At 31.2% G+C, this 27,762-nt stretch overlaps 1 protein-coding gene, 4 non-coding genes and 1 pseudogene across 9 annotated transcripts; all 6 read left to right on the forward strand.

Annotated features, from left to right (window-relative positions):
* The first annotated feature begins 2,330 nt into the window (after positions 1-2,330).
* Positions 2,331-5,299, forward strand: LOC124916796 (protein tesmin/TSO1-like CXC 5). 5 transcript variants are annotated; one of them, XM_047457562.1, is made up of 10 exons: positions 2,332-2,564; positions 2,644-2,810; positions 2,922-3,029; positions 3,114-3,297; positions 3,378-3,716; positions 4,128-4,169; positions 4,247-4,326; positions 4,404-4,498; positions 4,574-4,843; positions 4,925-5,299. In XM_047457562.1, the coding sequence occupies exons 2-10, from the start codon at positions 2,773-2,775 to the stop codon at positions 5,017-5,019; spliced, it is 1,251 nt and encodes a 416-aa protein (XP_047313518.1). In that variant the 5' UTR covers positions 2,332-2,564; positions 2,644-2,772; the 3' UTR covers positions 5,020-5,299. The 5 variants fall into 5 exon arrangements, with proteins under 5 accessions (XP_047313514.1, XP_047313516.1, XP_047313519.1 ...); XM_047457558.1 differs by having other exon boundaries at positions 2,331-2,810; XM_047457560.1 differs by having other exon boundaries at positions 2,331-2,810; positions 3,381-3,716.
* A 1,600-nt stretch (positions 5,300-6,899) lies between these two features.
* Positions 6,900-6,990, forward strand: LOC124916865. The gene has a single exon (XR_007096951.1). It is a non-coding gene; the product is annotated as a small nucleolar RNA Z43 (small nucleolar RNA).
* Positions 6,991-7,433: 443 nt separating this feature from the next.
* LOC124916857 lies at positions 7,434-7,530 on the forward strand. Its single transcript, XR_007096945.1, has one exon. It is a non-coding gene; the product is annotated as a small nucleolar RNA snR60/Z15/Z230/Z193/J17 (small nucleolar RNA).
* A 10,097-nt stretch (positions 7,531-17,627) lies between these two features.
* LOC124916867 lies at positions 17,628-17,718 on the forward strand. Its single transcript, XR_007096953.1, has one exon. It is a non-coding gene; the product is annotated as a small nucleolar RNA Z43 (small nucleolar RNA).
* Positions 17,719-18,203: 485 nt separating this feature from the next.
* On the forward strand, positions 18,204-18,301 carry LOC124916847. Its single transcript, XR_007096935.1, has one exon. It is a non-coding gene; the product is annotated as a small nucleolar RNA snR60/Z15/Z230/Z193/J17 (small nucleolar RNA).
* Positions 18,302-18,581: 280 nt separating this feature from the next.
* On the forward strand, positions 18,582-18,665 carry LOC124916870 (annotated as a pseudogene).
* The last annotated feature ends 9,097 nt before the right edge of the window (positions 18,666-27,762 follow it).

A 27,762-nucleotide genomic window follows, 5' to 3' on the forward strand; every position in this document is an offset into this window, starting at 1 on the left:
GAATTCAGGCTATTCATCGTTCGTTTGGTTAATAATTAATTAAGGTTTTCTAATGTTTAAGAAAAAATATTAATTATCAATAATTCAAATATAGAGTTACATCTAAAAAAAAATTGAAATTAAATGTTACGGAATTCTTTTTAAGTTGGAGTAAAAGATAATAACTACAAGATCATTTTTAGGGTGGGTTTAATGTTATAGTTTAATGTTTTATCTATATATTCGTACATTTACATATTTACATTACCTTGATTTCAGTATACAAAAAATTTATACATTTATCTTACCTTGATTTTGATATACCTTAATTTCGATACAATATCGATATTATACATTTGATACCTAAAAACATATTAAATTAAAAAAAATCAATTTAATATAATTACTGATAAACATTACAAAAAAATAAAAAAAAAATATATTTATCATAAATTAAAATATACATTTTAAAATCCAATATTTTTAAAAACTAGTTAATGTTAAAAATTAAACTTAGTTTAAAAAAATGGAGTTAACAAAAAGAATACTTTTCAGGTTATACTAAAGTGGAGACGAAAGAGTGAAATTCAGAACAATCTTTAATCATATTTGTATGTGCAAAATTGTTTTATAAATTAATAATACAATTCAGGTTAATAATAAATATTAGTTAATTTAGACTTAATTAATAAAACAATCACTTATTTATTTATTTTCAATGTTCTTACACCATTCAAGTTCATCACCATCTTAGGATATTTTCATAAGTTCAATTGTTTTCCTTTTAGTTAATCATTTGTGCAAATCTATGTTTCTACTATTTTAGGACTCAAACCTCCTTAAAAGTATCCATTTTCATTTCACTCAAGCTGAAAACAGAATCACTAACAATCGTTAACAATAAGATTGCAAAAATATCTTTGACAATAATTGAAATGATTAAATACTAAATTTCACCACGCGAAGTTTGGTTGCATCTTTTTTCAATCTCATCGGTAAAGTAAAAATTGCATATATTGAATAATATTTCAGTATAATTATATTTTGATATTATTCAAAAATTATATTTTTATAATTAAATTTATATCAAATCTATTTAATTATTATATTTATATATATATATATATTAATTTGTAAATATTATTTCGGTATATCTCGATATATCAAAATTTTAAGAATCTCATACATCTATCGTACCAACAATTTCGGTATCGGTACTATACCTTACATTTTTTCGGTATACCTTATAAATCGATATTTTCGATTTATTGCGGTACGGTATTTTCAATATATTTATAATATCAATAATTTTTTTCACCCCTATTCATTCTAGTTTTTTACATGAGAATATGTATATTTAAAAATTAAACTTCAAAATAGTATTAACAAAATGAATACAACTTAATGACAATATAAATATTAAATAATATAATAAATTTATAAAATTATAAAATTAAAATTTTATCAAAAAGTATTCAATAATATTATAATTTTTGAAGGTGACTCAAAATTTTCGTAACAATAAATGATAAAGTAGAGCAACTAATCAAACAAAATCTCATAAAAAATATTATGAATGGTAGTAAAAAAATTATTTGTTGGACACAATAATAATTGATCATTTATATTTATAATAAAACGAAAATTGAAAAAGTTATCTAAATAATATGATGATACAACTAATAAAGTCTCCAACTTCAAACAAATAAATAGATTGACTCTTTAGTGAAAAAATAAGAATCATAAGTAAGAAATGATTGTAAATATTATTTAGATTACAAAAATTTTAAATAAAAAAATATGATCCGTCTAAACAGGACGTAGTATCGAACAAAACACCAACTCAAATCGAAACACAGTTCATGCGAAAAAGTTATCTGACCTATTAAGAAAATATGGTATTTTAATTTTTTTTATGACTTTTAATTTATTTCAGATATAAGTTTTATTTTATTTTTAAATTAAGGAGAATTAACACTATACCCCGCTCGCATGCATGTTTTTAATTCAACCTAAGACGTTTTCAGTTGGAATAGATTCGGTAATATTTTGATTTTTTAAGTTAATTCTTGACATGGTGCTAACTTAGTATGTTTGAAGTTTGAATGATGTTATAATTTAAATGATTAGAGTTGGTCGAAATAACACATTCTATTAACACCAATTAATGGCGCTATTTGATTGAGAAAACTCAACAAACGTGATAGTGTTGAATAAATAATCTGACGATCATTAAACAACTTTTAGTCTCTCTATGAATATGATCCATTGGATACAAATATAAATTAAGCATCATCCAATTTAGTATTATACAATTCAATTTCAAAAAACCTCAAAAAACTGAACTCGAAGCATATCGCTTTTCAAACCAGTCTTCATCTCTCTCTCTAAATCTGAAGAAACTCTCACATTTCCTTCCTCTCTTTCCGTGCCTAGTTCCTCACGAATATTTATGCATGTATACGTAACAATCAACAGATCCAACGTCCATGAATTGTGTCCAAATTAGTTAACTTATCGACACTAATTCACCTGTGGAATGGAAGAGATTGGATTTGAAATCGTCATTCAGTTTGAAAATATTTGTAAGTTATTGTATTTGAGAGGATATTTGAAAGAAATCAGTTTATCCATCTTCTAATTCTCTAACTGTTGATGGAGAAGTCTCTTCTTCAAAGGAAGAATCGACCTGAGACGGAATTTCCACCAAAGAAGCTTGCCAGGCAGCTGGATTTTACTACTTCCGTATTCACTCCGGCAACCTCGCCACGATCGCGGCAGAAGCAGAAGCAGATGCAATCGCAGACGCCATATCCTTTCAATCGACCTATGTAAATCTCTGAAATCTCCCTAGGGCAAATCATATTCTGTAATTTGATATTTGTTTTATGCTTATTGATTGATAAGTCATTCTTAAGAAATGTTTTGTTTTTTCTACTCAGAAAACTAGAATCCCCTAGAAGACTAAGGAGACCTAATGCAGAATCAAGATATGTTACTCCAAAGAAGCAAAAACAATGCAACTGCAAACATTCAAAATGTTTAAAGCTGTAATTAATTCTTTGACCATTTATCTCTTATGACAGTCTTTTTGTGGATCATTTAATTCAGATTGTGTATTGTGTATTGTTCAGGTATTGTGAGTGTTTTGCATCTGGGGTATATTGTGATGGATGTAACTGTGTAAATTGCCATAATGATGATGAACATGAACATGAACATGCTAGACGAGAAGCTGTTGAATCGACTTTGGAGCGAAATCCAAATGCATTCAGACCTAAAATTGCTAGTAGTCCTCGTGGAGATAACGATAGGAATGTATGTAGAACTTCGATTTAAATGTTTTTCGTGAATTCTTGAGTTTGACTGAACATCTAACTGACAAAAAGTTGTGTTAGGAGGATGCTAGAGAAGTTGTAATTTTAGGGAAGCACAACAAAGGATGTCATTGCAAGAAATCTGGGTGTCTAAAGAAGTATTGTGAGTGCTTCCAAGCTAATATTCTTTGTTCTGAGAATTGTAAATGCTTGGATTGCAAAAATTTTGAAGGAAATGAAGAAAGACAAGCTATTTTTCATGGTGAAAATGCAAACAATCCGATATACCTCCAGCAGGCAGCAAATGATGTTATTACAGGTGCCATTAGTTATTCTCCCTTACCCAAGAGAAGAAAGGGCCAGGAACCGTTATTTGGCACCAACGAAACATCCATTCATACACTTCAAGAGTTTAAACAGGTAGAAACAAACATCCATTCAAAGATTCTTTTTTTTTCGATAAAAGGATAATCATTTTATTAAAATTAGCGATATCAAATGTTTCTAAAAACACACCAAAAGGAATCATCAATCTTGAAAGATAAATGCCACATTTCTTGCATCATAGACTCATAGTAACTCATTTTTTAATGAGTTTTGTAACTTTGCTCTATATTCAACTTTAAACAATAGCACATTCTTGTACATCTTTCCATATTTCTTCATTGCTTCTATTCTTGCTCCCATTAATTATTGAATTATCTTAGTTCAAACATACACTTGTATAGATTTAAAAAGAAATTATAGCCCTTAGTTCTCATAATCATTCATTCATACCTTAATATTGTTATATTCCTTATGAGCATCATTAATCTTCATACATTTATTCAGCTTGATTCATATTTCAACAGTATTAGGGCATTGAAACAGAAGGTAATTCACCTTATATTTAGCCATAACAATCTTTTAGAACCTTTATTTATAGATGGTTTGAGGATTTTTTTTGGCAGGAAAAGGAAATGAGATCCTCTGTTGCTTTTCCATGTAATGGGAATGCTGCACCATTGACCCCTTCAAAATTGACTTACAGGTGATCTAGTTTCTTTTCTATTAATGGTTTCCATCTGGTTTTAGTTTTTCATGGCTGATTTATTTATTGCTCTAAAGGTCGTTATTATCAGGCATAGTGCAACCGGAGGACTTGAAGGAGCTTTGCTCTGTTTTGGTGGTGCACTCGAAAGAAACTGCAAGTACAGTATCAGGTACATCCACAATATGTGCATCTGTAAGAATTGAATATTTTTTTTAATGGAATTTGGATTCTAAATGTTATCCAGATCAAAGGAATGATAAAACAGATAATTCCCCTATTATGCCTAAACAAGAAGACAGTTTTCATCAAAGTGGGAAGGGATCAACAGAATGTCCTATGTCTCCTGAAACTCTAGCACTGATGTGTGATGAAAATGATAAAAATCTCGTGCCTGCTTCTTCAACGATACCTTATTTGGAAGGGCTATCGGAGGTCTATGCAGAGCAAGAAAGGATGGTCTTGACGAAGTTTCGTTGTTGTCTTAGCAGGATTGTTACTTTAGGAGAAATTAGAGGTACCCTCTAGCTTATCTTCTTTTACACCCTTCTACTATATATATATATAATAACCGTCTTTTGTTTTGTTTATAAAACAGAAACCAAATGTTCTTCGCGGAGCAGAACTGAATCAGGAAGTTTACAAAACCTGATCAGAAATGGCACAAGCATTGAACCAAGGATTAAACAATAGTCTTTTATCAATGGTAGAGATTGATATCACACTTTTGCAACACCATGCCTATCTTTAAGGTTAAAATTTTCCTTTCATTTTACTTAAATAAACCAACACGAATATGTTAGTGTTCTTCATTGTCGAAAATGTGTTGTTAGGTCAAATTGACTACGAATTGTGTTACTTTTATCAGTTTAGAGTGTATAGATGTTATGAACTACGGAAAAATAAGAACATTTTGTGTTATCATATAAACTATGGGGAATTGTTTTTAGAAATAAAGCTCGATTTTGTCAATTAAGTTGTGGATGTTGAATCTTACGTATGTTATGTTATGGTTATTTTTAAATTAGAGTTTATGAAATTATTACATAATAAATTTGAAGCTCTTCAAGAATATTTGTCTATGAAGGGTATACCTAATGAGTTCATTTTGGAATTCAATTGAATGTTTTGTTCAGGTTGTAATGAAAATATTAGAGCATCCATTAATGTCTACATTTTTATTAAAAACTAATCATGGTTATATAAACAAAAGAGGATTGTTTTAATAATATATACAATACAATTATCTATATAAAATATTCTATTAGAAAATCGAGATGAAATGCAGTCATTTGGTTGGACATTATAGGGGTTTTTAATGATTAAAAATATACTTATATCTTAGTGGATCATATACTTTAGAATGAAAGATCTTAGTTAAAGTGTCTCCTTTGAAATATTTTATTTTGTGAAATTTTGTGTTAACAATTAAATAAAATAATGGTATGAAACACAATTCACTCATCACCAAAATATTTAAAATTTTAAGCCAAATATTTAAAATTCTACAATTGTAAAGATATTAAAGAGTCTAGTTTAAATAAATTATTTAATTTAGATTTCTTAATTGACAATCTTCAAGTTTACTGCTTATAATTATGTTTGTTAGTATAGATTAGTTATATTATTAATTATATATAAATAATAATATCTTATCATTATATATATATTTTTAAAATTTTTACTTGTTTTATGAATTTATAAATGATTATTTTAAGTTTGATTATTTTATAATCCAACACGAAAATAGATTCAAAAAGAAAAAAAAAAGGGTAGGATAATGTATTTTTGAGTTCGGATTAATAAACATATTAAAATCAGATTAACATGAAATGACTCAAATAGACCTGTTAATCCGTTAATAATTTTCTTTTATAAGATTTTGTATTTGTCATTTCATACTTATTCACTCATTTTATTTTGCGGTGTTTTGTTTAGGTAAATATGTGATTTATCTTAATTGTTATTTTTGTGTTGATACTATTTTAATCTGAAATAAATATACGTAAAATTATTTAAATCGAGTTGAGTTTGAGTTTAATTAGGTTAATGTAAATCGAGTCGGGTTCGGGTCAAATACAAATAATATGTATTTTTGAATAGAGATTTTAATCCGAATTACTAAACATGTTATTAATATTGCTCAATATGATAAGATGCGAACTTAAAATCACCCTAATTTTAATTAATTATGAAATTTTATTACTAATCTTATTGATAACCAAATTCAGCTAGACTAATAATATTTATTTTTAAATGAATATTTTTAAATTTGTATATAATTAAAGATAACAAGGCCCAACAACGTTATATTACGAAGACATGAATAGTTCAGATATTTGTTTCAAAATGGGCCCATTATTTGAATGTTTTAAATACAATGCAAAATAATTACAGATAAAAAAGGCCCAAAGGGGAGTGAAAACCCTAATCTTGACTCTCTCTTTCTATATATAAGCACGAAAATACATACATATCTACAATATCAAAGAAGAACTTCTCTTGCATCTGATTTCTCATCGTTTATAGTTTCTTAGATTAGGGTTTATCTTATTTTCTTATTTGCGATCTTGGGACTATGACGATTACATAATTGGTCTCGTTCGTCGTAATGGCTTCGCCTTGACGACAATTCTGATATATCACCACCCATAAACTGAGTCCCAATCTCAGATCTATCTTTTTTTTGTTTTGTTTATTAGCTATGTATGGCCGATGATTAAATCTATTTAATTGACAAGCATATGTCTGAATTACATTTGTTGATAAATTAATCTTCTCTATGAGGCTATTTATTTATTTACTTTGAAGACTATGATGATTGAAAATAGTATTTACAGTATGAACTTTATGATTACTACAATACTGCCTTCCTTCTGAGTCTATTTGATTCTTTTCTTCATTTTGTTTTTGGGTTTTTCAATTCAATGATGGGTTTGCACATAGTTCTTCTTGAAGATCTTCTTGAGTTTAATCTTGAGATAATGATTTTGAAGATTTTATTTGTGCGTATAACTAGATTCCTTTCTGCTTGAGTAATCTCTTGATTTAGCAATAGAGATTTGCTCCAATGTAACTGGATTACATTTTCAAATAGATAGATGATAATGGGTCATGTGATGATTGTAAATGCATAGTTCAGATGAAATAATCTTTATGATTAATTAATTTCAAATAGTCTTTCGCTCCTATCTGATGACCCATTTTCATTGTTTGATTTATTTCACTTTTTATTTCATTTTTATTGTAGATTGATCATCTCTTTCATATTATATTTATTGATAAGTATCTTCAGATCAAGAAGACTTCAAGCTGATTCTAGGGTACTTGAATCATCAACGTTGTTCAAACAACTCTTACTGTTGATGATGGATCAATGTGGTTACCGACAAATGTTTTGTAGAAAAAGATGATTTTGATTGCTTAGGAATTATCTGTAATTTGGATGTTTGTAAATACTATTTTACAAATGTTTTGTAGAAAATGATGATTTTGATTGCTTAGGAATTATCTGTAATCTGGATGGTTGTAAATACTATTTTTGACTTAAATTACAATTATTATAAATATCTTGCTATAGTTTAAGAAAAAATTATTATCCGTCTCAAATTAATGAATATATCTAAATACTTAATTATTTAATTTGAATGCATAATTTAAAGATAGCTCATATTACCCATGATATATATGTTTATAGATTTAATTTTTAAATTATTGGGATCTCTGTACTTTTAATTTGTCCTCTTATATATTATTTTTTCTTTTTTAAATTAATAAAATCAATATTTTATTCTTATAAAAAATAAGAAACACATTAGTGTTACCCAGATGAAATAATTTTAAATTAAACAAAACTAATGAATAAATTTGAAGTGACAATGAAAATCTAATTTTACAAACCCAGTATCTCATTAAAAATATTTTATTAAAAACATTTTAAATAAAAAATGTTATTAAAAAACTTTAATATTGAGAATAATTAATAATAATAATATTATCTTTTATTTATATTAGTCTATATTATAAGAAAAATATAAATAAAATAATGAACAAAGTAATTGAAATTTACTTATGTCCACCATAATTTATATAATATTCACACTTATCTTTGTTCTTTGTTAACGTAAATGTTTTATTAGAATAGATCTTATTTCTTTAAGATCGTTTGTATTAACTACTACTTTTTTTTTTCAAATTTAGTAATTATTTAATCATCACTTGTATTTAGTTTAGCCATTTAATTAAATCGTAAAATTAATACCATTTGACTGAGAAATCTTGTACTATTAAAAGAGCTTTTAACAACTGAACCAATATAATTGTGTTTTACTTTGAAAATCCACTCACATCTAATTGTTTTTTACTATTCGGTTGATTTAAAGTGCCTTCAATTACTTAATATCGATTGTATTGAAGGATTATTACATAGTTTAAGTCTATTGTATGGAAATTTTATAGGTTTTTATTAGACTTAGGTATCATGTAACATGAAATCATTACGATTAATCCAAATAATTACCTATTGAAAATTCCCATGGTCCTATATTCATCCCAAATTATTACTTAGTCTCCCTGAAATCTCCTATCATCAAATAAATATTTATTAATAATCAATTGGTTAATATCATCACATCACCAAAGGATTAGACTCAAATTATTTTGTTTTTGAGGGAAAATATTAAAGGCTATCACCGAAGGACTAGACTCAAACTATTTTGTTTTTGAGGGAAGGTATTAAAGGCTAACATATCACCAATATTCAAGGATAATTAAAGATCAATCACGGACTAGACTCAAACTATTTTATTTTTGAGGGAAGGTATTAAAGACTAACATATCACCAATATTCAAGGATAATTAAAGATTTGTTTTTGAGGGAAGGTATTAAAGACTAACATATCACCAATATTCAAGGATAATTAAAGAGATCAATCACTCGTCTCTAAACATATTACCAATATTCAAGGATAATTAAAGAGATCAATCACTCGTCTCTAAAATGATTTTTGAGTTTTTCTCAAAAGACTTTTAGTTTTATCTTGTAAACTAAAGAGTCATTAAATGTAAACTGAAGAGTCATTATTAAGTATTAATTATAATCTTTCGTTTACAGTAACAATCTAATTTCTTAGAATTTATCATCTCTTATTCTCTACATTCTCAATTTCATTCAATGTAACTTCAAATTTATTTTAGAAATGTTAAAAACACAAGATTATTGGGTTTTAAATTTTAATCGTGTCACAAATTGATTTAGTAAAAGTGTGATTGTTGCAATTTTCTTCAAAGTTTGTGTTCATAGAATTGAAAATCAAAGACATGACTTGGTGATTGTCTTTGTTCAAAGCCTCAAACTTTGAGTTCGTGGGGTTAGAACAAAGTATTAAATTAAACGCTTATTTCATTTACCATAAATCAAAATTCGGATTGAATTCGTCTATACCATGTAATTCTTACCATTCAGTTTATAACATGTTATGAATGATTCATTAGACGTCCATGAATTGCACAACTGATTTTATGGGTTTTTGAGAATGAGCGGTGAATATGGAGTAATATTATATTCTTCTTTTGAAGGAAGAACATAGGAGTTAGGGCCGTTAGGACCATATAACACTAGCGTAGTGGGAGAAGAAGTAGGAAGAGACGACGAAACATCTTTCGATTTTGTCATTGGAAAGATAGAAGTTGATTATTTGACGTGATCGGAGAAGAGAATATGACTATGATACTTTGTAAGAAACTATAATCTCTAGAATATGAAAATATTATATTATCTTTTATGTATATTAGTTTACCTTATATACAAGAAATAAATAAATAAAGTTAAAATTGATTATATATAAGAAATAATAAACAAAGTTAAAATTAACTAATTTTGTGAAGTGGGATCAAAATTGTATCTTATTTTTAAATATATTGGAACTTTGTTTTAATTGGGCATATTGAATTTAATTGGGCATATATTCTTTTGTTTTGTTTTTAGACATAATATTTATATATTGATTTTAAATAAATTACAAATTAAATATTTATAGCTCAAATATTTTTTTTGGTTAAATCAAATTTGTTTATTTTTATTCAATTAAAAGTTTAAAAAATCTATTAATTTATGGAACACTATCCATTAAATCAAAAATACCTTATAAAATAATATAAGGTAAACGACTGCCACAATATTCCTCATCCTCTTCGGACTACTCCATTGAATCAAATAGTTCGTGTTAAGTCTCGGACAACACTATCGAATCTTGCTCTTTATGTTTATCCTCCTTCTTCTAGGACAACCCTATCGAACCAACTGCCCATGTTTCTTCTCGGAAAACACTATCGAATCTCATTACTTATTATTTTTTATCCTCCTCAGAAGACCTATCGAATTAAACTACTTGTATTCCTCCTTAGAAAAGACCGTTGATTCTCGCTCATCGTGTTTCTTCACCTCTTCAGACAGTCCCAATGAATCTAACTACTCGTGTTACTCCTCATCCTATTCGGACAACACTATTGAATTCAACTACTAGTGTTTTCCATATCCAAGTCAATTATTAGAAAATCAATATGAGTAATGTGGCATTCTCAATCTCTTTATCAAATGTATTTGTTAAAAGATAGAGAGATTGTATTGAATGTTATATTGAATTATATATGTTAAAGAAACTAATATAATAATGATATTATTATTACAATGTTATAATATTGTGATTATATTTTACATATATATATTTTTTATTTAACATCTCACCTCAAATAATATTTGACTAGTTTGTTTTCCCTTTTTCTTTCGTTTTTCTATTTCTTGGTTGGAAGTCACTTATGTTTCTCTCGACGGTCTAATCGTGCTCCACATGCAAAGAAGTTTTGTTCTTAGATTTCATACTGATTTTATTTTGGTTTATTTATCATTTTTAATTTGATGTATTTGTCATTTTAATTGTTGGCTAGTATTTCAATAGCATCAAGTATTCCATCTTCAATAATAGATGAATAGGGTTTAAGAGATTGTTTTTAACTGAATAAGATAGGTCTTAAAGAGCCATGATATTGAATATCTAGGACTCTCAGTCAATCCCAGGCTATGACCCATCTTTGCAAAACAAGAGTGAGGCCAAGAAGAAATCTAAGAGAGAGTAGATAGAGACAGTTGCAATACATAAAATAGAAACTTTTGTTGGCCTACTAGACAAGAGCGAGTTGGTTAGACCGTGTAATACAAACATGACAAATTCACATCTTTATATTGTACAATTGTCGTCTTGTCTGTAGTAATTACCGTAAAAAAGCCCCGTATGCAGATGAGCGGTAATACAAGAACGAAAGAAATGTATTGGAAGGTCAACCTAAGCTACTTTGATTAGTGCAATAGGAAATAACTTTCTAAGGCCAATATGTGGACTTGCCTTGGGCTAGCTCCATTCACAGTTCACCTACGAGGCAAGATGATTAGCACCGGAAGCTGCAGTCTGAGTTTAGCTATTGTCGACTGAAAACGGCCCAAGACCTCTCCCAACATGTCCCCAAAATTAATCATTCCTTCAAAACCAATGATAATGACGAATTCGAATATAGATCTAGATCTCAAACTCAAACTATTGTTTTAAATAGTTTGCGCAAAAAAAGCATTAGTTGGACGACTTTTATTGAAGGTCTAGAAACTGAAAGCATGACCGAGGCAATCAAGGGCCTTCCTTCCTCGAACTTTGGTCGAGATCTTCAAACTTGAGATGCTCTAGGTTAGACCCTTGAAGAACAAAGCTTCCTTTACCGAGAGAGCTAAAAGAACTACAACATCGATTTGTGCGCCTTCTAAATAAGGAATTCAACATGCGTAAAAGAGTACAATATATGGGCTTCATACGATCCCTTCCCACCAGTGAGCATTCGAATAAATGAGTAGATCTGGCTTGGGGCAACGAAATCATCTCACTTCTGAAATGACAATCTGATGCGGTGCGAGTCGAAGAGATTGGAAGATAATCTAATTAAGGAAGGGATTGGAAGATATATTCTAATCAAGGAAAGGATTATAATATATATTCTAATTAAGGAAGAGATTACAAGGGATATTCTAAATTAAGTAGGGATATTCTTGTTATGGAAGGAATATCCTAAATTAGTGTAATTAAATTGTAATTAGACGTAATTCCTAATTTAATACGTGTAAGTCCTATAAATACCCTGAAGGTATTCCATTGTAAGGAAAAAAAAGAAGATTATTAATCAGAAAACGAGGTTTCCTCAATATCTATCGACTTTCGGTATTCGTAAGAATCAACGAATCTTGATAAAGATTCATCCTAGCCACGAACGTAACCTGTACCAGCGGTTCCAGAATCTTCGTCAGGGTTCTCGTTCCGTGGATGACTATTCCACTGAGTTTTACACCTTTGTGGCTCGTGTTGACCTGTCTGAGTCCCCTCTCCAGTTGGTTTCTCGCTATATTGGTGGCCTTCGCCTCCAGTTGCAGGATATTTTGAATATGTTTGATCCCTTGACTGTTTCTGAGGCACATCAGCGTGCTTCACAGGCTGAGAAACAGCTAGCTAGGCGCGATTCGGGTAGCTTTGGAAAACAGGTTGTCCCCACTAGTGGCATTGGTTCTTCTTCCCAGTCGGCCCATCCCACCCCAGCTCCCCCTCGCGGCACTACAGCCCCCCCACAGGGACGTCCCGGTGGCTTGCGTTGTTTCAATTGTGGTGAAGTTGGTCATCGCCAAGCAGAGTGTCGCAACCCAAAGTCCACCAATCGTGGTCTTTTTACTGAGGTGGATGATCCTGACTCTGCTCTTCCTTCAGATTCAGCCCCAGTGTATGATGTTTATGATGATGAGGCAGCGGAGGAGTATGTTTCTGGTGATGTTGACCCCCTGTTGGTGATTCGTCGATCATGTTTAACCCCTCGTGCTCCTGACAACGAGTGGTTACGCAATAATCTGTTCCATTCCACTTGTACCATCGGTGGCAAAGTTTGCACCTTCATCATTGATGCTGGGAGTTGTGAGAATGTGATTTCTGAGGTTGCAGTTTCGAAGCTGGGTCTGTCCACTGAACCTCACCCCAAGCCTTATCGTCTGTCCTGGCTGAGTCAAGGTACGGATGTTACAGTTTCCAAGCGCGTACTTGTTAATTTTTCCATTGGTTCCCATTATCGTGATGCTGTATATTGTGATGTGGTTCCTATGGATGCTTGTCACCTTTTACTTGGTCGCCCTTGGCAGTTTGATCATTCTGTTATACATGATGGGCGTGCTAATACCTACACGTTCTTATTTCATGGTACCAAGATTGTGTTGATGCCAAATCAGCCCAAGAAGGGTGCTGCCCCCACTCATCATGCGTCCCCCCCTACCACCTTGTTGTCTCGGGGTCCTTTTCAGACCGCCATGGTCGAATCGGGCATGGTGTTTGCTCCATTTTGTTCGCTGATTACCTGTGGTGCTAGTTCTGAGGTGCCTATTCCAGTGCAGCCGCTGTTACAGGAGTTTGCAGATGTTTTTCCTGAGAATCTGCCTTGTGCCTTGCCTCCTTTGCGTGATATCCAGCATCACATTGACTTGGTTCCAGGTGCTGCCCTACCCAACCGTCCTCATTACCGCATGAGTCCCATAGAACATGAAGAGTTGCGTAGACAGGTGGAGGACTTGCTGGCTAAGGGACACATTCGAGAGAGCCTTAGTCCCTGTGCTGTCCCGGCCTTTCTTTCCCCAAAAAAGGATGGGTCTTGGCGTATGTGCATTGATAGTCGTGCTATCAACAAGATTACAGTGCGTTATCGGTTTCCTATTCCCCGGTTGGATGACTTGTTGGATCAGTTGGGTGGTGCTTCTGTGTTTAGCAAACTGGATCTCAAGAGTGGATACCATCAGATTCGTATTCGCATGGGTGATGAGTGGAAGACTGCCTTTAAGACTCGTGAGGGCTTATATGAGTGGCTGGTTATGCCGTGTGGTCTGTCGAATGCTCCTAGCACCTTTATGCGTATGATGAACCAGGCTCTTCGCCCTTTCATTGGGAAGTTTGCTCACAATCATGCTGTTAATCGCTCCACTGGTTTCAGTCCTTTCCATGTGATTTACGGGCTGTCTCCGCGTGCTCCTCTTGATTTGTTAGCGCTGCCCAGCAAGGTGCGTCCTCATTCCACTGCTGCGGATTTTGTTGGTCAGTTGGCTCAGGTTCATCAGACCACTCATGACCGTTTGGTTGCTGCTACTGCCAAGTACAAGGAGAAGGCTGATTCGAGAAGGCGTGCTGTTGATTTTGAAGTTGGTGACTTTGTGTGGGCTATTCTGACTAAGGATCGTTTTCCAGCTCATGAATATAGCAAGCTTGCTGCTAAGAAGATTGGTCCTGTTGAGATTGTGGAGAAGATCAACCCCAATGCTTATCGTTTACGCCTTCCCAGCCATGTGCGTACCTCTGATGTGTTCAATGTGAAGCATCTTGTTCCTTTTGTGGGTGAGTCTTCTTCTGATGAGGATGATGCGGTTCCAGATTCGAGGACGAATCTTTTCTACCCTGGGGGGAATGATGCGGTGCGAGTCGAAGAGATTGGAAGATAATCTAATTAAGGAAGGGATTGGAAGATATATTCTAATCAAGGAAAGGATTATAATATATATTCTAATTAAGGAAGAGATTACAAGGGATATTCTAAATTAAGTAGGGATATTCTTGTTATGGAAGGAATATCCTAAATTAGTGTAATTAAATTGTAATTAGACGTAATTCCTAATTTAATACGTGTAAGTCCTATAAATACCCTGAAGGTATTCCATTGTAAGGAAAAAAAAGAAGATTATTAATCAGAAAACGAGGTTTCCTCAATATCTATCGACTTTCGGTATTCGTAAGAATCAACGAATCTTGATAAAGATTCATCCTAGCCACGCACGCTGCATCACAATCTCGATACACTTGACTTTTTGATAAAAGGAGCTTAGACAAGCCTTGTGCCAGATGATGACCAAACTACTTATACAGGAGAGTGACCCGCCCCAAGTGAATATGAAAAAGCAAAGCTTTCTTACGCCCCTTGACCAATTTATGATTTATCGCTGCCGTTCGTCAAGTAGGCCCCATGAATTGGCCAAGGTCCGATTCGGCTAATGATACCTCGATCCCGAAGCCTTCGGAGTATCTTTTTGATAGGCGCCTTTATTTGTATGAGAATTTGTTGCTGATAGATATCGCCTAGTTTTCCCCTACTTCCCCCTCTACCTTCCGACGTGCTCCAATATACAGTGATAACTTCCGAGCATGAGTGCCCCATCGTGAGACTGCTTGTTGAACGTCCATTGACAAATAGATTCAATTGAATAACCTTAGGCTGTAAACCTATACTCATTATAATATAGTATAAGACAAGAAATTGTCTGATGTTTTATCGCTTATTTGTCACTCGTTATTGTTAGTTTATAGCGGGTTCCACCTATATGGAAAATGACACAAACCTTATTTCAGTCTTATCGGAGACCCGAAATCAGAACATTCATATCCACTATATTTCATTAGCTGGGCTATAAAAAATAAGGTCTTAAGTAAAAAGCTAGACTTAAAACAGTCACTTTTGGAAGTCCTATAATCATCAATTTATTTAGGAGGAAAGAAAAGAGATTAGACTAGTCATTGGAATAGTAACGCCTACGAGCCTTCCGCTTCGGTACCATATACTTTTTTACCAGTCGACATGTCAACCCTTTGCGTAGCTAGAACTCACACAAACAAAAATGAGACTCTAAATCATTAATTCTTTTGTCATTCCGATCTGATTCTTCCCGAAGACATTTCATTTCATATGTTCGTATCATATTTTCTCTACCAGCGTAGTTTGTAACATTCAATGGCGTTGCGCCACAAGAGACGAAAAACTAATACTATATATAGTCCTAGATGCTTATCTAGAAACTAAAGCAAAGTTTCATCCCGCTTGGATAGCGAAGTAAGCACCTCAGCAAACCTACATTCTCTTGTCCTGCTAGCTCTGTTTCTAATAGGGCGGCATACCACATAATATTAAGTCCAAGATCGGTTCTATCTCTAGAATGGAATTAACTAGAGAGAAGGATTAAAGATCAAACTTACTATTGGGAATCCAGTGTGTATTAATTTCATACTGCGCAAAATCTCCATAACCAATTTTCCATTTTTTATTATTAAAGTTTCAGGTGCTACTGTTGGTACTACTCTTATTTTACACGACTTCCATAACGTTAAAAAATCATTGCATGGAGTGGCACATTAGCAAAACCGATAGAAAACTCAATTCTAAAGTAAAGAAGCTATATAGTTGATTGACTAGCTTAGTAATTTTAAACTTAAAAAGTCCAAAAACAACTCGAAACCTAAAGAGAAGAGATGTATTAAGTCCGACTAAGAAATTTACATACAAGACCTTGATGTCGCATTCAGAGGATCTTATTTCAGACGTCATGGCTTGGAGCTTAATCTCGATCTCAATCTAGACATTAAGTGTGCGGTCTTCAATCGATTGCACCGTTTTGATCAAGTAATTAAGAGATGAGACTATAGTCTTCTTTTTGTTAGGCATATTAACCAATCAATAAAAAACATGAAACCTATGAGAAAAGGTTGGGACAATGAAGTAGGTGAAGTGGTTGAATTTTGTAAGTTGTTCCAACCACTACTAGATTGAATTCCAAAAAAAAAATAATGTTAATAATAAGATTTGTTTTTCTTATAAATATTATTTATTTTTACATGTTATAATTTAGGACGGTTTGTTTTATTTTAATAAATATAATATTTTAAATTTTTATTAAATAATTTTTAAAATTTAATATAAATGGATTTGTTTTTATGTATTATTAAATATTTTAAAATTAAATTAAAAAGTTAAAATTTTATTAAATAGATTAACTTATGTTTAACTAATAAAAACATGTTAAAAAAATATAAACATGTTTAAAAATATATTAAATTAATTAAATGAGTAAAAATAATTAAAATAAATGAAGTACCTATTTTTTGGAACAACCTCGGGTCCGGTTGGGATTTTAAACCCGAAAATTTGCCCGTTAAACCCGACAATTCCGAAGTAGCCAAGAAAACAAACCCTAGCAAAAAGAAGGTGAAAACCCTAATCTTGAGCTCCCTATATAATCACGCTATACCTGATCTCCAAATACGCACACGATCGATAATAGTAGAGAGATCATCTTCTCACGATCTTTTTGCTTGATTCAATAAATTTTGATCTTTAATTAGGGCGTCTCCCCCCTTTGTTTTAAATTAAGCTGTTCATTTTAATCCTTTGAAAGGTTGTAGATTTTTTTTATGAAGTTGGGACTATGACGATTACATAATTGGTCTCGTTCGTCGTAATGGCTTCGCCTTGACGACAATTCTGATATATCACCACCCATAAACTGAGTCCCATTTCAGATCTATCTTTTTTTTGTTTTGTTTATTAGCTATGTATGGCCGATGATTAAATCTATTTAATTGACAAGCATATGTCTGAATTTACATTTGTTGATAAATTAATCTTCTCTATGAGGCTATTTATTTATTTACTTTGAAGACTATGATGATTGAAAATAGTATTTACAGTATGAACTTCATGATTACTACAATACTGCCTTCCTTCTGAGTCTCTTGATTGTTTTCTGCTTTCTGTAATTTTGTTATTGGTTTTCATTTGGATTGTTACTTGTGGATTGGATGATGATTTTGCACATAGTTCTTCTTGAAGATATTCTTAGGAAAATGATTTTTAAGATTTTATTTGTGCGCATAGCAAGATTCCATTCTGCTTGAGTAATCTCTTGATATAGCAATAGAGATCTGCTCCAATGTAACTGGATTACATTTCTATATTTTAAATTTGATTTTTTTACTGTTTCAAAGAGATTTATGTTGATGGGTCAAATGATGATTGTAAATGCATAGTTCAGATGAAAAAATCTTTATGATTAATTTAATCTCAAATAGTCTTTCGCTCCTATCTGATGACCCATTCTTCTGTTTAAAGTTGGTTCTTTGTCTCTTTTAACATTGTTTTCTTCTATTGAACTTCAACTACCCAAGAACACAAATTCTAGAGAAGAGAACTGGAAAACCATGATCTTAGAATCATGTTAAACCTTATCAAACTATCCACTGATGAATAAGTAAGTTCATTTTCTGATTTCGCCTACCATTTGATGACCAAGGTGTGTTCTTTGTTTTAATAATGTTAGTCTATTTTGATGTTTTATGGTTTGAAAATTTTATGAATTTACTATTTTTGTGAAGGTGGGACTGTGATGAATAATCAATATAGGTCTCGTTCGTCGTAATGGCAAATTTGCCTTGACGAAATTCCTTCTATTAACTGAGTCCTATTTCACATTGTCAAATATTTTTGTTCTATTTCACATCTTGTTTTATTGTTTTCTCATTGTTGAAGATATTATGGCCTATGATAAATTTCATTTAATTGACAAGCATATGTCTGAATTTACACATGTTGATAGATTAATTTTCTCTCTGAGGCCAATTTCCTAATTTCTTCAATGTATCTCCATGATTCAATGAATTTTGATCTTGAGCTTTAGAATTTTTATTTAAATAGTCTGAACAAGCTTAATCGATTCTGAAATTAGAGTATCTTCCACCTTTGCTTTAAATTAAAGGTGTACCCATTAATCCTTCTTTTGAAAGCTTGTAGATTTTTTATGAAGTTGGGTTTATGTTTTTGTTACCTATGATGAATGAAAATAGTATTTTCAGTATGAACTTCATGATTACTACAATACTCATCTGACTATGTGGGTTGTTTTCTGTTTTATGTTTCGTCCTGGTTTGTTTTCGGCCCATTGTTGTCAAATTATCTCCTCCATTCATTTTTCTTCGACGAAAATCACCCATTTTTTAAAACCTTATATATATTTATTGTGTGAACTCCAAGTCTTTCGTAGTTTTTTTAGCAATTGTTATGATTAAGATTTTCTTTATTGATAATGAACCTTTTAAGGTTTCATGTTATGTTATTTTAAAATGTTTGTTATCAATAAAAAAAGTTTTATGTTTAACTATTGTTGAAAAAGTTTATAGAGATTTGAGTTCATCGATTGAATAAATTTAGGTTTTGAGTTTGGAGACGATTTTTATTAGAGAGAAATGAAAGAAGGAGATGATTTGATGAAAATGTGCGGGAAATGAATTTAGAGATTTTTTTATACCTCTATAGATTTAAAAATGTTTGTAACATAATTTAGAGCTTGTTTGGTTCAGTATTAAAAAACTTTTTTGAACTTGATTTCTTTACTCAAGTGCTGAGTGTCCTTAATTTAGGATATAAAGCTTAATGGTTTTGTAACCACCGGTTTTGAATGTGTCGAAGAACTATGTAAGATGACTATTAAAAACAAGATTGAAATATTTTTAAGTATATGCAATTTTACTTTACATATTTTTTCAATATATATATATATATATTCAAATTCATCACTTTTAACAATCTTGTTAATTTCAATTTTCATATAATTTTTTTTTACATCTTATTAGTAATTATTTTCTTTGTTGGTCATTCTCGCTGTCCTTGCTGGGACAGCCATAAAATTTTTTTTTACATCTTATTAGTAATTATTTTCTTTGTTGGAAGTCATTAAGATCATTCGAGTAAATTTACTTAATATCAGTAGTTCTTATTTGTTAAATTTTGAAATGTAGAATTTTCAATTTTTTTCACTTAATAGATTAATAATTAGGGGTGTTTAACCGGTCGGTTAATTATTTAAACGGTTACGGTTAATACCGGTTTTGGTTTTTATTTTATAAACCGGTTAACCGGTCGTTAATGGTATCGGTTTTACCGGTTCTGGTTCTACCGGTTTTGGTCGGTTCTGGTCGGTTAATAGGGTTTAACCAGGAATCGATAATTCAAATTTTTTAATTAATTAATAAATTTATAAAATAATTTTTTTTAAATTATTGTTTGCACTCTCCTATTATACTATTCTTCATTTTTTTTTGTCTCTATTATAATATAGTATATTATTATTATAATATAATATAAATATATTATATTATAATAATATACTTTATTGATATATTTAGGAATATGTTATAATATATAATTTTATTGTAACAATATAATATATTTTATAGCTATTCTGTTAGGTTTTATATGTTCCTTGAGAAAATTCAAATTCATTATGTCGATTAGTCTTTAATCAACTAAGTATATGCGAATATGATATAATTCTTTTCTCCACCGATAGAACGGTAAGTAAAATCGGTAAATTATAATTTATAATTTTAAGAGAAAGTTGAAACATAAAGTGAAGGTTGAACTTTGAAGACATCAAATTTTAACTTGTTTAACTATTTTGATTTTGTTAATTTATAATTCATAAAAACAATTTTACATATTTTAACGAAATTATTTCAATTTGTTTTTAATTTATTTTTGTAAAATTTTATATAGATTATAAATATTTTTTAAAAATTATTCTATAAAAATTATTTATAAAATAACTAATACAAATTAATAAATATAAAAATATATAATTAAATTATTACCGGTTTACCGTTTAAACCGTTAGAAAAATGAGGAAACTGAAAACCGAACCGTTTAACCGGTAAAAACCGATTAACTGGAACCGCTAGAGCTGGTTAACCAATAAACTGTTAAAATGTAACCGGTTAACTACCGGTTCAGTTGGGTTATCGGTTTTCCGGTTTTTTTGCACAGCCCTACTCATAATTCAATCCTTGATTATACATAATGATTGTCTCTTAATATAGTATTTATTCTTAACAAAATATCATTTTTTTAATAATATTTTAATCTAATCTTAACTATTTTCTTATAAGTTTATTTTTTATAAGTTACAAATTTAATATTGGGATCTTTTTAATTTTTATTTTGCCCTCTTATATATTATTTTTTCTTTTCTAAATTAATAAAATTAATATTTTTTCTGATAAAAAATAACAATTGTTCAACAAACTAGTTTTACCCAAATATCAAATAGTTTTAAATTAAACAAAAATTAAAGAATATTGTAAAGTGACAATGAAAATCTAATTTTACAAACTCAATAATATCATGATCGATTTTCATTAAAAATATTTTATTAAAAAAATTTTAATTAAAAAATGTTATTAGAAAACTGTAATTTAAAAAAAAAAATGATCTTTTATTTATATTATATATAATAAATAAATAAATAAAATAATGGACAGTCACATCCTTCTACTCGCACTAACTAAACAAAGTAATTGAAAGTTGAATGCCTCTATTAATACTAACGGTAATTTATATAATATTCACTACCTTCAATTAGAGATATACATGTTGCACATCTCTAATTTTTGTTACAAAAGTTTTCAAACTTTAACTCCTAAAGAAGCACCTCATGAAGCTTAACGATTGTCCTTGGTAACACTTTAGTGTGTATATCTCACAATTTGATGTTTTGAAAAAATGTGAAAAATACCACTTTAATGTTGATTTTCTCATATAAAAAGTGTCTAATTACCTCGATGGGTTTAGTTCTATACTGATGATGTACTGGATTTTTGACGATAATGATATCTGCAAGATTATTATAATAAAATTTAATTGACTCGCTATCTATAGCTCAAAATAATTTCAAGATTTGAACAACCCATATTTCTTCACAAAATCCAGTAGTAAGGGTGTTAGGATTGAGCTCGCGGAAGGAGACGGGGTCTCGCAACGTTGACGCTTACACACACACCGTTCGATAATAACCTTGTTAGAGGTTGATTATCTCGTTTCTATTTTACATAAGCCGTCACAAACTCTTGACAAAGTCAAGTGCAAAACTGTTTATTTGAGCTTGAAGCAACATATGATTAATATAAATGATAAGATAAGGAGAAACACACAACACAAGACACAAAATTTATGGATGTTCGGAGTATAAACTTCTACGTCACCCCTCCTCTCAAATTTTTGAGAAGGATATTCACTAGAATATTCAATCTATTTTCAACACGTATGCAACCACAGTCGAACAACCAGGGCTTAGTTACTGTCTGTTTTCGATCTTCCAATACACTCACTCTATTGAGCAGAAACGAATTCTGTTAACTTACAATGCTCACCACTCACTCAGAATAACTAGTATTGTAATAAAAATTTGGAGCTCTAACACACGTGAAAGCCTAATGAGTGCTTAATAGGATTAATAGCTTCAAGTTGATTGCGAAAGGTTGTCAAAAAACGGTTCAAAGGTTGTAATGTATTGAAACAGGTTGAGCCCTGTCCTCTTAAATAGGCATATGTCAACGAACATATTTGCAGCTCAACATCTATATCTGTTTCATGTGACATCTCATCTTGATCTTGATTGGTTGAGGTCTAGATTAGTACATTGGATGAAATATTTTTTGATCTTGTTTGTATTTAGATAATAGTAAGACAAATTTACATTTATGTGATTTCAATCTCCAAGGAATGTATGATTCAGACTGTTTGTCCTTTCCTTTCTCTAATTCTGGTTTTGCTATTGTAGGGAGATATTTATCAGTCTTTGCACTTAAATGGAAATTCTCATCTGGGAAGTGTAAAGCTGATGTCTGAACTTGCCAAAAGGGTCCATAAATGTCTTCCCGAGGTTGATAAAGCATAAGATTTGTGAAATGCAGAATGCGCTTCATGGAATGCCGAAATTTAAAAAACGGAAGCTGGAAACGCTTTCCAGAAAGCCGATATCTAAAAATTCGGACGTGCGCTTTCTAGAAAGCCAATATTTGGAATGCCGATATGTTGGGATACCGATATCTAAAAAGCTGGATGCGCGCTTTCTAGAAAGCCGATATGTGGAATGCTTATATGTTGGGATGTCGATATCTGAAAAGCCGGACCCGCGCTTTCTATAAAGCTGATATCTAGAATGCCGATATGTTGGGATGCCGATATTTGAAAAGTCGGACGTGCGCTTTCCAGAAAGTCGATATCTGGAATGCCGATATGTTGGGATGCCGATATCTGAAAAGTCGGACGCGCGCTTTCTAGAAAGCCGATATCTGGAATGCCGGTATTTCCAAAAGACGATTTCTACCCAACTCCGATATGCATCAAAATCCGATGTTTACCGAAAGTCGATATGGTCCAAATGCTGATATCTCTAAAAGCCGATTTGGTCCAAATGCCGATATCTCCAAATGTCAATATCTCAAAAAGCCGATTTATGACATAACCGACTTTAATTTAAATACTGATCTGGTTTAATCTGCACATAATTATTTTGACACAATTAAATTTTTATTTAAATAGTTAATTAATTAACTATTTTTACTTATCAATTTCTCTTATTTAGAATAAATATTCAAAACCAAGTAGTTTTATAATTGCTGGATAATTTTCTTAAGTTGGTTAACTAATTTAATCTAACAATTTCTCCTTATTTGATTGTTTAAAATAAATTAAAGTTTGCTGTCTATTTTTAGCAATTTCTCTCTTTTTGATTGTTATCCTAAAATTATCAAAACCAGCCAATATGCATAAAAGCATTTTTACTATGTAATATTTGATAACCCTGTCTAATAACCAAAACAATAGAAGACAGTTAGTTAAAAAGAACTCAAACATTCAACCAAAGTAATGAAATATGTTCACGATGAAAGCGTAAATAGAGAAAAACAATAAAGAAATAGAGGAGTTTAGCGTCTCCCTTTTGGTGTCAGTTTTGCCATGTCGTCTATGAATCTTGCCATGAAACCCTGACTCGGTTGACCCAGGACATTAATTTCACGATCCCTTTCCCTTGGTGGAGTAGGATCTCCATTAGCGACATAACCATTACCTCTTCGTAGTCTACGATTAGACCGAGCGCTACATGGAACTTCCAGTTGAGGTGCTTCCGGTTGAGACCGAGAGTTTACTACTTGAGTAGTATATTCGGATAACGTCATTCCATCCTCCACAACCCCAGTTTGTTTATCCTTCTTTCGTTTAACAACCTTAGCTTTTTTAGTAACATCAACTTATTTAGCAACTTTAGCATTTGTGTTTTCCTCTTGAATTCATTGAGTTGCTTCTTCATGTTCTCTCAATTTCTCAGCATCAACAACATTTTAAGATCTAACCATTCCATGACTTGAGAGGTAAGGACTTCAATCGAAACTTTGGTCTCCGTTTGAACAGTGAGAGATTGATTAAGCATATGAGTGATTTTGCCTAGTTCCTATCGCAACTCCTACCTTAACCTTATTAGTTATATGCTTTGTTCATTTGAAGATGTAACGTACATTCTCTTCATTTGATCCAGTCGATTTTGAATTGATTCTTTCTACGGGGAAATCACCTCCAAGACAATATGTCAGATGTCTTGCCTAGTACTTCCTCAGATTCGGATCAAGTTGACACATGGGATACATTGGGGATAGCTTGAATAGGTCGAGCGTGATGTGATCTAACTTGGATAGACATTTCCAAACGGACCGGTTCTTCAATATTTTCATCCTTATTCTTATGACTATGATCTGATACTCCTTTAGATTTAGAAGACTTATCCGATTTAGATTGAGTAGATGTCAGCTTCTTTGCATATAGAGTTTTAATTTCCCCTTCAATGATTGGTTGTTCTAGGGGAAAAATTTCATTGTCGGTCGTTTTAGGATTCTCGATTTGACGAGGAGACACAGGACCTTTGCCAGTCGCAAATAAGGGATTGGAGTTTGTTGTGTCTTGCCTATCCTCATTTACATCTTCATTAGAGGTTGACCATAGTAGACAAGATTCTTCTACGTCAGCCTATGTAATTCTCTACCTCTCAGCAATTTGTTCCCATTCCTGTCTTGACTTTGGAGGTGAGTAAAGTGAAGTTTGATTTGGAGTGGGATGAGAATTAATTACCTCGATGATGGGAGATGTAGATGAAGATGAAAAAGATGAATGATATTCTTCAAATGTCTCCCCCTATATATCCGAACGAGAATAGTAAGCCTGGTTTTTGAAGAATATGACATCCATCTTGGTATATATTCTCTTAGTGATGAGAGAGTAACATCGATATCCTTTTTTAAAGGGTGAATATTCGATGAAAATACATTTGATAGATTTTGGGTCAAATTTACTTCGACCATGAGAGTGAATATGAACGAATCAATTAACAACCAAAATTTTTGAGAGGGAGATATGAGGAGACAATTTTAGTAAATGTAAAAGATTTTAAGATGTGTTGAATGAGACATTAAAATTGAAGAACTTTTTATGGCATGTGATTTATTAGATATGTGAGAGTGGACACATCATCTCTCCAAAAAGATTTAAGAGCATTTGAAGGGAAAAGAAGGGAACGTGTAACTTTGAGAATGTGTCGGTTCTTGCATTCAGCTACTACATTTTTTTGTGGAGTGTCAACACATTACTATGATAATTGGCATCTTTCTTCATTTTTGGAAAGATTATGATAAAATAACAATTTTATATCGTCCGTCTTTATAGTGAGAATTGGATTTTGAAATTGAGTATGAATCATTGAATAAAATTGTTGAAAGTTTTCATTGACTTCAGATGTATCTTTCATGAGGAATACCCAAGTTAGATGAGTGTGATTATCAACAAACGTGACAAACCAACGTTTCTCGTTTATTGTCGTAACTCTCAATGGACCCCTAAAATCACTATGAAACAATGTGAAAGGTTTGGAAGCTTTGTATGATAACGAGGAAAATGAGTGTGGGAATGCTTATCATACTCACAAATTTCACATTGAAACAAGCTAGATTTTTCATTGATAAATAATTTGGGAAAAAGTTTAGCTAGATACATAAATTTAGGATGACCTAATTTATAATGTCATAATATGATTTTGATATTATGATCGGAAAAATAATTGAAAGCAATGGAAGAGAAACAAGGTGGAGGTGAAAGGACCACCATGTATGATGTAGAGACTCAAACATAGTTTAGCACTGTCAATAGTCGTCTAGAACCCGTAACCTAAAATCAGAATGATTTGGTAAAAAATTAGCATGACACTTTAAATCCATAAGTTAATCTTTTTACTAATATGAGATTACACTCAAGGTGTGGTACATAAAGGATTGTCTTGAGAAACAATTTCTCCAAAATATAAGTTGATCTGATACCAACTAAGATTGATGATGCATTAACAGTTTTAATCCCCAAATTATCATAACATGGACGATAATTTAAGAAAATAGATTTATTTCCAATCATGTGATTATAAACACCTGGATCAATTATCCAATTTACCAAATTTTTATTTAATATGTTAAATTGCATACATTTAAGGAAATTTCCAAATAGTCCCTTACTAGTTTCACGAGCTACTTCCTTAGATCGTGTGCCGAACATAGTCAAATCAGACGCGCCATCAGTGGACAGAGAGCTGGAAACAAATAAATCCCAAATATTTTTCTAATTTAAATCATGTGCTCGCGACTAAATACCATCTCTCTAGATGGAGACAAAGATGATGTTACGATTCCTTTTTACGCCTTCTAATTAGAGGAATTTCCATGGTGAATCTAGTATCGATATTTGAGATTCCCAAACTTTCAACAATGATCACAATATGGAAATTTTCTCGCTTCGAATCGAAACTAGGGCTTCTACTCACAAGTGCAATAGAATTGTCCAAGCTTTTAAAAATGAAAGTGATTGGTTCATCCACGACGATCGAGGCATTGAGCTTTACCATAAATTGGAGACAAATCTTTTGTTGATGAATTTTAGAAGATACTTTGTCAACGCTTGACGTGGGTTTCATCACCATAATTCGCGATCGAACAAGTTCAAAGTTTGGATTTAATTCAAACAAGTACTTGTAGATGCACCACCATTTTGTATTCTTTCTATGTAGTTCGACGTCTTCATGACATCACCATTTGTTATCCTCATAGTAATCAACTAGTTGTCACTTCTTGTCAAGAACACTAAAGAACTGTTCTGCATCCATATTGTCACCTTATTTTTTGAACTATGGAGAACTAGCATGGCATTAATAAAGGCTAAAATATCATCAATGTTCAAGGATAAGAGAAGACCAATCACTATCTCTCAAAAGACTTTTTAGTTTTTTCTCAAGAAACTCTTAGTTTCATCTACATGTAAACCGAATAGTCATAATTAAATGTTACTTGTAACATTTCATTTACCATCTTCTTTACTATAAATACTAATACATGCAAATATTAATATTAATTCAACTAGTATGAAACCCTACATTGTACGGAAAAATATAAACGAAATTTTTATAAAATATTTAATTTAATAAAAGAGAATATATTTATATGAAGAGAAAATATACAATATATATATATATATATATATAATTAAAGAAAAAAATAGAAAAAATAATTATTATTAATTGTTTCATAATATAAGTAAATTGTATAAAAATAAATAATAAACAAATAATATATAAATAATTGTGGAAAAATTATGTAAGGAAAAATATATTTATATAAAATTAATTATGAAATATATACA

Source organism: Impatiens glandulifera, chromosome 9 (assembly GCF_907164915.1).
Source record: "Impatiens glandulifera chromosome 9, dImpGla2.1, whole genome shotgun sequence".
Classification (NCBI taxonomy): Eukaryota; Viridiplantae; Streptophyta; class Magnoliopsida; order Ericales; family Balsaminaceae; genus Impatiens; species Impatiens glandulifera.

Excerpts from the sequence above, each read along its gene's own strand:
- LOC124916796 (XM_047457558.1), top strand. The coding sequence starts at position 2,635 with ATGGAGAAGTCTCTTCTTCAAAGGAAGAATCGACCTGAGACGGAATTT. Across the intron at positions 2,811-2,921 it reads TATCCTTTCAATCGACCTAT|AAAACTAGAATCCCCTAGAA; the intron begins GTAAATCTCTGA and ends TTTTCTACTCAG. Across the intron at positions 3,030-3,113 it reads CATTCAAAATGTTTAAAGCT|GTATTGTGAGTGTTTTGCAT; the intron begins GTAATTAATTCT and ends TGTATTGTTCAG.